This window comes from Cryptomeria japonica, chromosome 4 (assembly GCF_030272615.1).
Source record: "Cryptomeria japonica chromosome 4, Sugi_1.0, whole genome shotgun sequence".
Lineage (NCBI taxonomy): Eukaryota > Viridiplantae > Streptophyta > Pinopsida > Cupressales > Cupressaceae > Cryptomeria > Cryptomeria japonica.
This window is the reverse complement of record NC_081408.1, coordinates 459,389,894-459,404,897: the sequence shown is the minus strand read 5'-3', so window position 1 is coordinate 459,404,897 and position 15,004 is coordinate 459,389,894. Positions and strand designations below refer to the sequence as shown.

The 15,004-nt window shown below is 36.3% G+C and overlaps 1 protein-coding gene across 1 annotated transcript in view; it reads right to left on the bottom strand.

Moving 5' to 3' along the window:
• LOC131077363 (uncharacterized) overlaps positions 1 to 15,004 on the bottom strand; it is a 167,981-nt gene that overhangs the window by 54,437 nt on the left and 98,540 nt on the right. Inside the window, exons 3-6 of the mRNA XM_058014848.2 lie at positions 7,924 to 7,999; positions 7,749 to 7,821; positions 7,594 to 7,645; positions 7,415 to 7,476 (exon numbers count right to left, since the gene is read on the bottom strand). Coding sequence (XP_057870831.2) covers positions 7,415 to 7,476; positions 7,594 to 7,645; positions 7,749 to 7,821; positions 7,924 to 7,999 — 263 coding nt within the window. The remainder of the gene's footprint in view (positions 1 to 7,414; positions 7,477 to 7,593; positions 7,646 to 7,748; positions 7,822 to 7,923; positions 8,000 to 15,004) is intronic.

Below are 15,004 nucleotides of genomic sequence, written 5' to 3'. Positions count from 1 at the left end.
TGCAATGTATTCGGCCTCTGTGGAGCTTTGAGCTACTGAAGACTGTTTTCTGCATATCCAAGAAATCATAGCTGATCCCAAACTGAAACAACACCCTGATGTGCTTTTCCGATCAGTCACACTTCCAGCCCAATCAGAATCAGAGTAACCATGTAGATTTAGATCAACATTTTTATATTTGAGTCCATGTCCAATAGTACCTTGAAGGTACCTCAATATATGCTTAGCAGCAACAAGATGTATCTCTCGCGGTTCACACATAAATTGGCTCAAGGCATTCACTGCATAGCAAATATCCGGTCGAGTGTTAACCAGGTACATCAGTGATCCAATTATCTGTTTGTAAAGAGTAGGGTCTGCAAGTCTGGATTCTGCTACTGCTTCTTTTAGTTTATGTAGGTTGGTTTCCATGGGTGTCAACATTGGTCTGCAGTTCCACATTCCAAATCTTTTCAGAATATGTATTTCCCTTGATTTAGAAAAATACCATTTGGTTTCTGCCAAACTTCCAATCCAAGGAAGTAGTGTAGACTGCCCAAGTCTTTCATATCAAATTTTGATGCTAGGTCCTTCTTACATTGAATAATGAGGTGATCTTCTCTTGTAATTAGCAGATCATCAACATATAGAATAAGTATCAACAAATCACCCTTAATTACTTTAAAGTAAAGATTTGGATCTGCATCATTCTTGGAGAATCCTAGACCCAGCAAATAGTTGTCGATCCTCTCATACCAAGCTCGGGGAGCCTATTTAAGTCCATATAAAGCTTTCTTCAGTTTGCACACACGTGAAGCTACATTATGAATCACAAAACCTTCAGGTTGTTCTAGATAGACTTCTTCCTCAATAGTCCCATTTAAAAATGCAATTCTCACATCCATCTGATGGATCTTCCATCCTTTAGCAGCTGCAATAGCTATGACTGCTCTAATGGAGGTATACCGAGCAACAGGTTCAAATGTCTCTTCATAATCAATACCTTCCTTCTGTGAGAATCCTCTGGCGACAAAACGTGCTTTATGTTTCTCTATACTACCATCTGCAGCAAGTTTAATTTTGAAAAGCAACTTGGACGAGACAACAGATTTCTCTTTTGGTCTAGGAATATGTCCCAAACATCATTCTTTAGAATGGGTTGGTACTCTTCTATCATAGCATCCTTCCAGACTTGATGCTTGAGGGCTTCTGTGTAATATCCCTTGGTCAACTAGGAGGGGAGAATGATGAATTTTCTACCCAAGGAATATCGTCAAACAAATGTCCTTTGAAGTCATAAACTGCTGTTCTGATTTTCAGTGTGTTATAAGGTTGTCAATCACATGAATCTTCATGAAGTAACAACTATCAATGCCATAAATATCCTATGAAATAAGTATGAGGATCAATTGTAGACTTTAGACAACATTATATCCCAAGTGGAACTCATAAAACCATGTCAACAAAGGACTGACATTTTGTCAAATACATGTCATGCAACCTCTGAAAACATATTACAGCCACAAGCCCATTCAAATCTTATTATAAACCAGTTCCAAATACAATCATAGGATTTATACATATGCTGATTACCAAGAGTTATGCCACTGATTTTCTGAGGACATTAGACAGTCACTAACTGAAGCATATATCTCAAAAATTACAATGAAAGAAGAGGTCTAAAGAACCTGATTAAAATATGCCCAAGTGTAGCGATGTAAACTCCAGCAATATCCACCCAATTGAAAGCTCCAATGTGCAGGACTGTTCTAGGTCTTAAGCTGCCCTTGTACCTGTGATGATGTCTCAGAAATTTTGTTATTACTGTTGTCAAATGCCTCCAAGAATGACTCAGACCTGAACGGTTTCTTCCTCTAAAGACAGCACCTTGACTTCTTGGTGTTTATTTGGCTAACTCTAGCAATGTTTGATGAATCGGTGATCTATAAGGGATGGACTGCTGTAGCTACCTGGAAGTCTGAGAACACTTCCAAATCTGCAGTTAAGAGCCCAGAATCACCTCCTAAAGTGGTCCAGCTTCAACTAGGGGACAGCGCCTTTCATACAAAGTGATCCTCAATCAACTTATGCAACATACAATGCAGATCGAGGGAATAAGGGGAGGACGGACCTGCCAAGGCTCGGCCCCTATTAACAAATAATTTCTGCACCTTAATCACCAATAAATGCCACTAAAATGATTGCCTAAGTTTCTCCTCCAACCTGCAATCATTAAATGGTAAAATCGAAGCATCAATGAGAAGATATGAATGGAAACATGGATACCAATGGTCTGCAACCTCTGTTAATAGCAGGCTAATAAGTTCTTCAATCTGCACCCAAACTCTTCTTCAAATCGCCAATAGGTATTGCCAAGGTTCTAGAATGAATATTGCTGATGTAGAATACCTTGAACAAGGTGGTCTCTAATTCTGAAAGTTTGAAGCACCACCACCATCAAACTGAACTAAATCTTCAATAAACCCAATGTGAAGAGCTGCCGAAATTCTTCCAAATTGTTCCTAATAGGATCGCCCAACCCTCCTCTTCAATTATACTGTAGCAAATCACTGTAGCAGCAAATAAAACTTCTAATATCAAACTCAATATGCACAGTATGAAGGACTGAGTGTCCCTAACTCTAAAGGCAACCCCTCGGGAGGTCTTTCACTCCCTCAGTTATGCAATCTATGGGAGTTTTCGTTCCCAAAGATTCTAAGTCTACAGACACCCTTTAGGTTCTACAAAACCCTTTAATTCTTCAATTTCAAATCCAAGTCTGCCTTTACCTCAATCACCCTCTCCTATTTATCTTTTTTCCATAACCCATCATGAGAGACTTCTAGAAGAGGGTAGATACACTTTATTTATTTCAATAAGCGACTTTATAATTATTATTTTATTTTTTAATACTTTAGTCATTTTTAATTAAATTAATTAAATATAAAGTCACTTTTTGATAATTTATTTATTTTAATGACTTTATAAGAAATTAATTTAATTAATTTCTCCCCATTACTCCTTTTAGCCTAAAGGCTAAAATTGGGGACATTACATTCTGCAACACCAGTAGGTTCAAAATTAATGATTTCACTCATTGATGCATCATATGTTAATTTGCGAGGTCTTTTGCTCTCTCTAAATGTTCCTTTGGGTGCTGCATGGATTTCTGCTTCTTGTATCATCTTTCTAGCCCAAAGTGGTCTCTTGTGATTATTTTTTGGTTCCTCTTCTTGAGTCTCTAGAGGAATCTGACTTTCATTTGTAGTTTCATCTGGATACTCCCTCTGAAACACAGGAGCAAGATCTTCTTCCATACCTTTCTGTGAATCTGGTATTTCTATCTTATCTGATCTCCTGGCCTTCTTAAAGGCAATGTCTTCTTCAAAAATGACATCTTTACTTAGTTCAATTTGTCTCTGTCCAGGTATGTATATTCTATAAGCTTTTGAAGTTTCACTGTAGCCTACAAATATTCCTTTTCTCCCAGAAGATTCTAGTTTCAATCTCTTCTCTTTAGGCACATGAATGTAAATTGGGCACCCAAATATTCTTAAGTGACTGATATCTGATTTGACACCAATAAAGGCTTCTTTAGGAGTTTTATTTTCCAAGTAAGAGTGAGGACATCTATTTTGAATGTATACGGATGTATTAGAAGCTTCAGCCCAGAATGAGGTTTCTAGGTTTTGATCATAAAGCATTGCTCTAGCTGCCTCTACTATAGCTTTGTTTTTCCTCTTAGCAACTCCATTTTGTTGAGGATTATAGGGTACAGTGAACTCCCTCTTAATCCTTGCATTTACAAAACTCTTTAAAGATTTCAGAAGTATATTCTTTCCCATTATCTGTTCTAAGTAATTTAATTTTCTTCTCGAAAGAATTTTTTGTGAGAGCTTTGAATTCCTTAAACCTTTTAAGGATCTCTTCTGATTCTTTGCACTTGAGAAAGTATATCTATGTCTTCCTGGAGAAGTCATCAATGAAAATTACATAATACAGAAATCCTCCTATGGAGGGTACAGACATGGGTCCACATAGGTCAGAGTGGACTAATTCTAACACAGCTTTAGTTCTACTCAAACTATTAGGAAAAGTACCCTTAGTATTTTTCCCCAAGGCACACCCTTTACATGCCCCATTGTGAGTTTGATTTAGTTTAGGTAGTCCAGTTACAAATTTATCCATAGAAATTAGAGCACGAAAGTGAATATAGCCTAACCTTCGATGCCAGATCTCATTTGAGTCAGAAGTCTCATGAATGAGGGCCTGATTTGACTTAGTGCAAAGTTTGTAAAGGTGTCCTTGTCTTATGCCTATAGTTTGGGCCTTCTTTATGGTTGATTTCTTCAGCCATGCTAGGACTTTACCCTCCATAAATGTAACTTTGTATCCGTTATCTTCAAGAGCTAATATAGATATTAAATTTCTCTTAATACCTGGCACATATAGTACTCCAGTGAGTTGAATAGAGATCCCGGATTTCAATTTGATGATGCAGGTTGCAACTCCTTTTACCGGATGTGCACAATCATCCCCAATTGTAACCTCTTCATTAGATTCTTCTACCATAGTTTCTAAGTGATCTCAGTATCCTGTAATGTGTCTTGATGATCCACTGTCGATTACCCATGTGTTAAGTTTGTTTGAGACTTGGCTGGATAATGTTGAGTAGAAAGCAAATTTCTCATAATCATGTTCTATATTTGTCTTTCCGATTTTAGCAAATGAGGCTTGTTGTTTTGTTCTGTCAGGATACTTGACCGCATAGTGTCCATATTGATCACACCTAAAACATTGAACTTGCGACGGGTCCTTTCTTTGCTTGGATGAACTTTTTCCATGAGAATTTCTCTTCCTTTTGAAGTTCTTCTTCTTACCTTTCTTATGAGAATTTGTGTTAAGGACATGAGTATCCTCATCTATAGGTTCTTGCTTCCCTTTTGTTATTTGTCTTGACTCTTCTTGTAGACAATCAGATCTTAATCGATCAAATTTAGGAAGCTTGGATCTTGCGCTTATTCCTTGGACAAATGGTTCCCATGAATTTGGAAGACCGCCTAAGGTTATGAGTGTCAATTCCTTGCTATCAATTTCATATCCAACTGTTGATAGTTGGTCCCTTAGTTCAGTGATTCTCATGAAATATGCATTGACAGATTCTCCCTTATTCATGCTTATATTATCAATCTGCCTCTTTAGGGCAAGGGTTCTGCCTGTATTATTTATTTCAAATGCACTCTCAAGAGATTTGAACATAAGGTATGGAGTTTCATGTTTTGCTAATATAGGTACAATATGATCCCTGACTGCATCCACTATAAATTTCATGGCTTTCTCATTGCTTTCAATCCATTGAGTTTTCTTAGGTTCACTTTCAGGTTCGGTTGTCTTTTCTTTTACGAAGGAGTCTAATTTATTCTCCTTTAGAAGCATCATAATTCTGAGCTTCCAAGATATGAAGTTGTTGGCTCCTTCGAGTCGATCTTCCAATCTGATCATGTTTGACATTGTGAAGAATGAAATGTGACTGCAATACTTAATAGATGATAGTCTGATGTCTCAAATTTAATTAGGATCTCCTTTTACCAGGGCTCTGATACCATGTTAAGAAATTAAATTTATATCAGACTGATGCAATTCGTTCAATGTGCAGATTTCCCTTTAAATTCGGAGTATTCAAAATTTAATCCTTCCAAACTATGAATGTCAACAATGATAATGTATCAAGGGCAGTGCAGGGGTTTTCTTCAAGTCTGAAATTCGTCGATCAAGGGAGAGAGAGCATTTATTGATTTTTATATCCTTCTCTCTTGAAATCGGCAAATATATATATGTGTTTAGTGGGACATGTTATGAGGGGACATGTCTACACAAAGTGGAGGCATGTCCACTCATAACGTGTCCCTTACATACCAAGGGATGCGAACTTTATTTATGTTAGTTAACTTAACTCTTAACCAATTAAAGTCATCGATCTGTGCAAAAAGCATTATCAAGTTCGATTTATCAAATACGAACATATAAGTTCGATCTAATGAATACAATCATGTAAACTTTGATCTTGTTACATACAATGATGCCTTAATGATCATTACACGATACATGGCAAGAGAAGAATAGAATCTGATCACACACAGATTAATGTAGAGTTTCGATCAGACATAAGGATGACGGCTTGCAAAGTATTAGAAGTGATTATTCTTAAAAACACAAGGAAAGAGTATGTGTGTATGTATGTCAGTCCACATAGTGAACTGACATACATACATACATGCTTATATATGTATAATCAATATTAATGGTCACCCTTATATCTGACCGAAGCTACTATGCATCAATAGTAATTCTTTGAGTGCAAGGAGTTTGTGCTATTTTTAGTTTTATACTACTAAATTTTTATCATTTACTATTTATAGTATGAAGTTAGCTATTCTTAGATCATCTATCTTAAGTTTTCTTATCATGAGAAAGATCTATACATTGAGTCATAGTTTTAAGAAATTCAACCTACAACTTGACTAGAGGTTGCATGGTTTTAGTTTTAGTATTAGAGAATATGGTTTTGTAATAAAAATACATACCATCTAATTAGTTATTAGAGTAGAAGTAATAGTTGGATTTTTATTTATTTTTATGCAATAGCTTTGTAAATATTATAAATTAATGTTATTTTGCAATTAGATATTTTTATGGTAATTTCCATGCTTGCAATATTACTGAAATTGCTATTAAATATTATTGTTAATCCAAAATTTCATATTTGTTCAAAAGACTTTATTACACCTCTCTTGCTTTTAAATTGCTATTGCAATATTGTGTGTGCTGATGGAGATTAAAATGCTTTTAGCAAGTTGCAATCTTTGTATTGCAAGTTGGTTCGAAGGTTGAAGATTGTGGCTTTGTACTGATCTCTTAATTTAATTTACTAGAGCATTCATGTTCTCTGTCTTTAATCTATCCAATCTTTATGTGTACTTGTATTATTTAGTGTTTTCTTTTAATCGAGGAGTGCACACATAGTCATAGGATTTAATTTTAGTCAAAAAGTATAAAAAATATAAAAACTTTTTGCTTAATGTTGAAATCTGTTTTGGCCTTTTTGCCCTACGTGAATCCAGAAAGAAACACATTTTTTTTTCAACATGACCATGAAACACCACAAAAAACCATAGTAAAGATTGTGAATAACAAGTACATATTATTCATAGTAAGTTAGTTTTATTTTTTAGTTTTATAGAGAGCATATTCTAATTAAAAGAGTGGTTTTTCTGCACATCTATTCTGTTTTGTGTCACTAAAAGGTGCAAATTAAAATGCTAATTGAAAGTATAAAGATTTTGAAAAACATTTCCACAATAAATAATGTAATACCAAGTTTTCTATCAGCAAAACATACTAAGCACATATAAATCAATTAAACAAGATATCATACCACGCTTGCTGAATTATGACGGCACCTTCCAGTACAATAATTAAAAACACTTCCGTATGTGCCTAGGCAAAACAAAGAGCGATCAACTCAGTAGCCAAAATAAATATCCATAAGGTAATATATCGCCAAAACAAAGACAAAATTATTAAAGACTGTTGTACTTTATAAAGATCATGTACCTGCTGTAGCATGTTTAGCCACCTTCATCTTGACTGCAAGTTGTTTTACTGTCTGAACAGAATACCACCCACATTGTAAAACAAGAAAAAGAATACAAATAGTCATATTAACAAATAGCAGTTAAGGACTGCGACTCAAATGACCAGATCTGTACCTGAGATGGGTTTAAGCAGCATGATACACAGAATTCATAAGAATCACAACATTGTGAGCTAAGATTACACCCCCTGCATGACAAGCAAATTACTTGTAAGTATTCAAAGAAATGTAGTCAGACTATTTTGATGAATCAAAAGACATAAACTAACTGCCCTTGAGAAAATACTCACTGACATGAAAACCGCTCACTTGTTTGAGGGCAGCAACCAGACAATGGATTGATGGATAAGACACCACATACATAGCCTGTAGAAGAACACAAATGAAAATTTTTAACTTTTAGCTGTGCACAAAATCATTTATAAACAAAAACAATCAGAATAACATGCAAAATGGAAAGGATAAACTAAAATCACATTCCTTCTTGGGTGCTTTTGTTGAACAATTTTCCTTACTATAGATCAATGATGGCAGGCATGAGGCTGAAACACAGGGCATTAATTGTGCAAATATTGGAAGTGGCACTGTCATTGCTTACAGTTATAAGGAACCAATTGATATTGTTGATGCTCACGATGTGAACAATATGACAATTCATATAGAGTTTCAATATGCAAGTGAATATTTGATCATTTATATGTATATTGAACATTTATAAACAGTTTTTTACTTATGTTTGACATTTTACATTGAAATATCAATTATCATTTCTGATCTGTGTTTAATTTTGTATATTTTTTAAATTTTAGGCATGTTTTAACTTTTGTATGACCATACCTAGAAATCTGGAACCAGGGGAAAGAAATTCAACAAATCACCATACACGCATCCTTAAAAAATACCATAAGGCAGAATCCAAACAGGGAACCCAGGCTCATCCTACTAGACCTATGAATGTCTTGTTCTGGATATTGGCACTTGAGAGACTATGAAGAACAAAGTCCTATAAAATGCACCAAAACACCAACAACTTGTCAATTAGAATGGCTTCAAACATGTTTCAAACTGATTCTTAGAATAAATTTTGCAAACACATATCCCATATGATACAGTATCAAGAAAGAACAATGTTTAAAATCAAATTGTAGCTTCGTGTGTTTGGGTCTTTCCCAGGACCTGCTCTGAGCCTTCAATAAGATCTCCTTTTGAGATGGAGATGGTGCTTCATCTTCCTTCTCCATCTTCAACAGCTTCCCAGACAATTAGGATAGAACTGGTTATTGTTCAAATTCAGAAACCAAGAGACACTCTACAACTTAAGTCTTAAACAGAAGCTTTATGAAAAATCCAGCCTCTATGATTCATCTAAATCCGAAACTCTGTTGAATGATCTTATTCAGTTCTCTGATTTTTCCCGATCTGTAAGTTTATGGGGTCTTGATGTTTACTTCAACCTTTCAGAAGCCAAGCTTTTGATGCGACACTTTGCACTGATCAATACTTAGTTGAAAGTTTATGAAGCAGATGGGTGATTATGCGAGATTATGAAACAATGGATGGTTACCTTGGAATTGACTCATGTTTTTGCATCTGATATATTTTGTAATTATTCTAGATTGGGATTAGAATGTCATGTGCTTACATGATATAATAAACAAGTCTGTGAATCACCTATCTGGTGCAATGAACACCTATTGACGACCGTTTGCTTCCTCTGCTTGAAGATGGATCATGTTATTTGATCTAAAACACATCATTCAAAACTACTCACAGTTTTTCACCATAAAAAACTAAGTTAATATCAATGGACTGGAAACATAATGTCTATGACTCTAATGATGGTCACATGTATAAATGTTTTTTAAATCTAATAACAGATGATTTGTTACATAAATCATGTGGGTTGATTGATTTACGTTAAGGACAATATGGAAATTGTTTCACAAAAGAAACATGAGATGTCAATACAGGAATGCTAGGCATCGCAAAGGAGATATTAAGTGTGACTGTGGCAAAATAGAATGTTCATGTAAAGGTATGTGGCATAGGTGAAACGTAGCATGTAGACTTAGTTGTCATTTAAGGAACTTCTCATTGAAATGATGCATAATCCGCATCTAAATAGAATTTGCATTATAAGTTTATGAGTAGACACTCTATCACTCCATGTACACTTGAACAACTGTTTTTTAGATTTTGCTTTCATGGCTTAATTTGTATGTCAGAGATTTATATACTAGATCTTTTCATGATATCAAAGCATGCTATGTAATGTCTTTTTTCTGGTGTGTTTCATTATCCTTGGAAACCCCAACCTTCTTGTAGAAGTCCATAGTCTTGGGAAAGCATTTTCATATAGACAGATATCTTATACACTTAAGGTATTGATGGTCTGGTCAGAATTCATTTTTTAATTATTTAAATATTTTCCGTAAATTTGGTGGCTGTGCAGAGAATACTTAAATATTTAAGTTGTAAAGTGAAAAATTAGAAGACAACTTATATTTAATTATTTAAGGAGTAGTATATGAAGACATAAAAGTGACTTATTTCTGGGCCCAAAAGTAAAGTTGAATTAAAAGGGGAATTTTAAAAGGCACTTGCATGAAAAAGAGAGGAAAAAAAAAAAAAAAGTAAAAAAATGCTCTTCTAAAACAGCAAAAAGCATTTTTTGGGAAAAACAACAAAAAAGAAAAAAAGTGTTTTTTTGAAAAGCAATGAAAAAAGAAAAAACATTTTTTCAAAAAAAGCAACAAAAAAGTTATTTGAGAGCTTGGGCAAGAAGTTGTTCATCCATTGTTCACTATCAAATTCTCTTTTTGTGAAAGATTGAACTTTGTTCATCGTCTTCAACCAAAGGACAAAACCCTTCTGCGAATTAGTTTTGTGGACGAAAACCCACCTAGCTAATTGAGTGGATTCATCCAGGATTCACCATTGTGCTAGAAGATTAGAGTATTTATTTTCAATATGATTCTAGAGTGTAGATTTTGGGGAGTGTTGACGTGTCTGAAATCGCATTGCTGCAAACTCCATACGGCCAACACAGAACAGAATAAACCTGCTGAGTATCCTATCCTCTCTTGAGATAAGGAAATCCCCAATGTTGTTTCTCACGTTTGATCAAAAGGGACAACCTCAAGGTTTCGTTTGTCAGGTCTTGACTGCGGGATTACTCAGTGGTCGATGTGATTTGCTGGGAGCACAAGGGGACTTACGATTTGCAACAAGGTGCTCTGCTGTGATTCTCGAATTACGTAATAAAGAGCAAAAGGAAAGGGTTAGGAGATCTAAAACTAACAACACGGGTATGCGGGTAGACGGATTCAACATAACCAATTCCTGCTTGGCCAGAATAGCTCACAACCTTGCAGGAACGGTGCAATCTTCAAAGGGACTTGGAAGATTTTCAGACTGGAGACGCACGGCTAAGTACCCAATTTTGGCGCAGCTCAGAAGGACACCTGCAATTGAACTAAACACAATTAAAGGCTCAGGTTAACCATACAAAAGGATACACAATCAGTATATCCTCAATGGTATGAGCCTGAATCTATCAAATACCTGCACACCCAAAACAGAAAGATCTATCTAAAATGCTGAGAGAAACCATGCAAACAGGATGAAAACAAGACAATAAACACCAAATCAATGTTTATATATTGATTTCAGCTGCCTATTACAACAATTTCTGCAGCATCTCTATGCTACTGCTTAAAATCTAACCTATTCTAACTCTAAAATCTAAATCTCCCACCAGAGTCTAACTATTTAACAAAAATCTCTAACTATCTAACCCTTTACAAAAGAAAGGCCTTTGCCTTTTATAGCTTTTACAATTTTGAATCAAAGGCCAGGATGGACTGCATCCAAGGGTCCTGATCTGCCTTCCAGAAACTAGCATTCTTAACTCATGCCCATTAAATTCTCACTCATCCATTCAACCACAATTTCAACTACCTACCACTATTTGGCTTCAATTTGAGTCTATACGGTAGTTGGACATAACTGTCCACAACTGACTTGTTTCCCCTTTCTTTCAAAATATCTGAGTGGGACCTACAAGCAGTTTTACAATAAAACAATTTCAGCTTTTTAGAAATTGAATTCCTGGAATTAAATCCAGCTGTGTGCTTTTTCTCGAGAAGGCATAAACTTGCAGCATTCAGAGTGTTCTTTGGTCTTTGGTCCCAATGGTGGACTTCATCTTTGTTCAGCGGCACGGTTCCCAATGTTTGGTTGCTCTCGCGCTCCTGCAGTGCATTCCCACATCTTTTTTCTTTTTCCAGTCTTCAACGCCTGGCCTTGATTGCGATCCTTCTTTGATTTGCGTTTCAGGTCTTTCTCTTGGTTCCCTAATGACGTCCTGCGACCTGCGAATGATCAATTTCATTTCAATAAATCAATTTGAAAAATTAATTAATTTAATTTAACAAATATTAAAATTTAACGCCTAGAGGGTCATTGGAAAATTTCCCAAGTTTTAATGCTTTTACTCCTTCCACGAATTTAGTTGTTCTTGGCAATTTCGGGCAAGAGGGGCGTTCGAAAAGTTTTAAAAACTTTGACATTTTCACCCCTTAATGGTGAATTTCAGGATTTTGGGCACTTTTGCCAACTTTTCACTTTTCAGATTTTCACTTAAAGGTCCAAATTCGGCCCTTTGGGCACTTTTGCCAGCTTTCACTTTTTAACATTTTGGCTAAAAGGTCCGAATTTGGCCATTTGGGGCATTATTGCCAACTTTTCACTTTTCAGATTTTCACTTAAAGGTCCAAATTCGGCCCTTTGGGCACTTTTGCCAACTTTCACTTTTTAACATTTTGGCTAAAAGGTCAGAATTTGGCCATTTGGGGCATTATTGCCAACTTTTCACTTTTCAGATTTTCACTTAAAGGTCCAAATTCGGCCCTTTGGGCACTTTTGCCAGCTTTCACTTTTTAACATTTTGGCTAAAAGGTCGGAATTTGGCCATTTGGGGCATTTTTGCCAACTTTTCACTTTTCAGATTTTCACTTAAAGGTCCAAATTCGACCCTTTGGGCACTTTTGCCAGCTTTCACTTTTTAACATTTTGGCTAAAAGGTCCAAATTTGGCCATTTGGGGCATTTTTGCCAACTTTTCACTTTTCAGATTTTCACTTAAAGGTCCAAATTCGGCCCTTTGGGCACTTTTGCCAACTTTCACTTTTTAACATTTTGGCTAAAAGGTCGGAATTTGGCCATTTGGGGCATTTTTGCCAACTTTTCACTTTTCAGATTTTCACTTAAAGGTCCAAATTCGGCCCTTTGGGCACTTTTGCCAACTTTCGCTTTTTAACATTTTGGCTAAAAAGGTCCGAATTTGGCCATTTGGGGCATTTTTGCCAACTTTTCACTTTTCAGATTTTCACTTAAAGGTCCAAATTCGGCTCTTTGGGCACTTTTGCCAACTTTCGCTTTTTAACATTTTGGCTAAAAAGGTCCGAATTTGCCCATTTGGGGCATTTTTGCCAATTTTTCACTTTTCAGATTTTCACTTAAAGGTCCAAATTCGGCCCTTTGGGCACTTTGCATTCTTTATCTCCTTTGTATCCCTTGGCGAAAATCGGCATTTCAACGTCATTGCAGGCCTTAACTCTTTCTTCACATTTAGGCGATTTTCCGAGAATTGGGGAGTTTTAAGTTCGCAATATGGCCCTAGAGGTCGAATTTGGTTTTAGCGGCACTTGATCCTTCATATCCCCTTCCTCTTCCACAAGGACAGAAAGGCACAAACTAGGGGGTCCCTGTCCAAGACGGGGATGGGTGTGCGATTCGCACAACAAATGGCGACTCGGCTGGGAAATGTTCCTGAACATTTCAAGGATGACTATCCGAATCGAACCCGAGAATCTCTGGTGTATACCCCACAAAACAAACCAAATGACAGAATACAAATTCAAAGTAAAAATGAGGTCGCAAACTGAATCAATTCACCAACCTTGAGAAATCGAGTGTGTGCAGTGAAGTTCATTCAAGCCTAAAGAAGGTTGAGATATCATTGTTTAGTTAATGCAAGTTACATAGAGCGACTTTAACTCCAAAAGCAACCTAGATAGAGCCTCGCTGCCAGCAAGCGTTTATAGCCCTGGTGGAGTTATCACCTGTAAGCTCACAAAGATTGCTTTGTTTCCGATAAATTTTCTTGTTGAAAATTGGCAGAGGTGTTTGCATTCCCAAAGCCAAGCAACTTGATATTTCTTTGCTTTTTCATTTCTTTTCTTTTCATTTTTCTCTTTTATTTTCACTTTTTCACCTTGGCTGGTAAGCAGTGAAGCCTACGTGGGATTGAGCATTACAGTGGTCGCTGAAGCAAAGCTTCAGAATTTTTTCACTTGCAATGACCTCCCTTTGATAAAATGACAGACTTAAGCATTTTTAAGCATTTAAAAGTGCAGTGATCACAATGTTGGCGACAAGACGCAGTAAGCAACTAAATTTTTAGACTGACAAAGCCTTCAACCAAAATGGATTGACTACGGGGGCAACCGTCAATTAGGGGCTCTACCAAAGTCGACATCCAAGAAATGAGCCAGAAAAAATTTTCCAACTTCGTACACCAGAGCTGGGAAAAGCAAACAAACCCCTTCAAAAACTGACAGGGAGACAACCCCTTCCGAAAGGACACCTACACTACGGAAAGCAAACTAAACTAAAGCAAAAAACAAGAAATCTAAGCTAAAAAAAAACATAAAACGAACAAAAACAGAAAACAAAAACCCAAACTATGTACAAGGAGAAACTGACCGTACAAAATGCGGGTTATATACATGCGTTCCCGATCCATGATGATTTCTCAGTATATGCAACAGTAACAAGGCAGTGGGAACAGTTCTCAGTTTGGCCTGTTTGTCTTTATATTCTGAAAAGAAAATTTTCAGTTGGCCAATCTCAGGTTTAACCAGGACATTGGGTAGAATTATTAATTGAGGTAGTTCATTAGGTCCGTGGTTAATCCATTTACAAGTTGTTTTTCCAAGATATTCAAAATTAAACGGAAAATTTTCAGAATTAACAGCAGGAGGGAAAGAAACAACCTGGTAGGTTTCTGTGTCATGCAGAGTTTTGTACGATGGGTTGTGCGGCGGGAAGGCTTCAGCAGCTGTATCAGGAGGTCGCCATTGGTGGTGCAGCATCTCAATAGCGTCTGGTGTATGCAAATCAGCATCACATTCCACATTAGGTTGCGTAGGCTGAAAATTAGTCTTGAAACCGAACTCGAACTCAGGAAAGAGAGGCGCATCATCTGTCAGTGAATCCTTGGGTTGTATGAACAATGCGGCCTTATGCACTTGTATCAGTATTTCCTCAAATAGCAAAGACTCTTTGATTGATTGGCTCTCAAAAACAT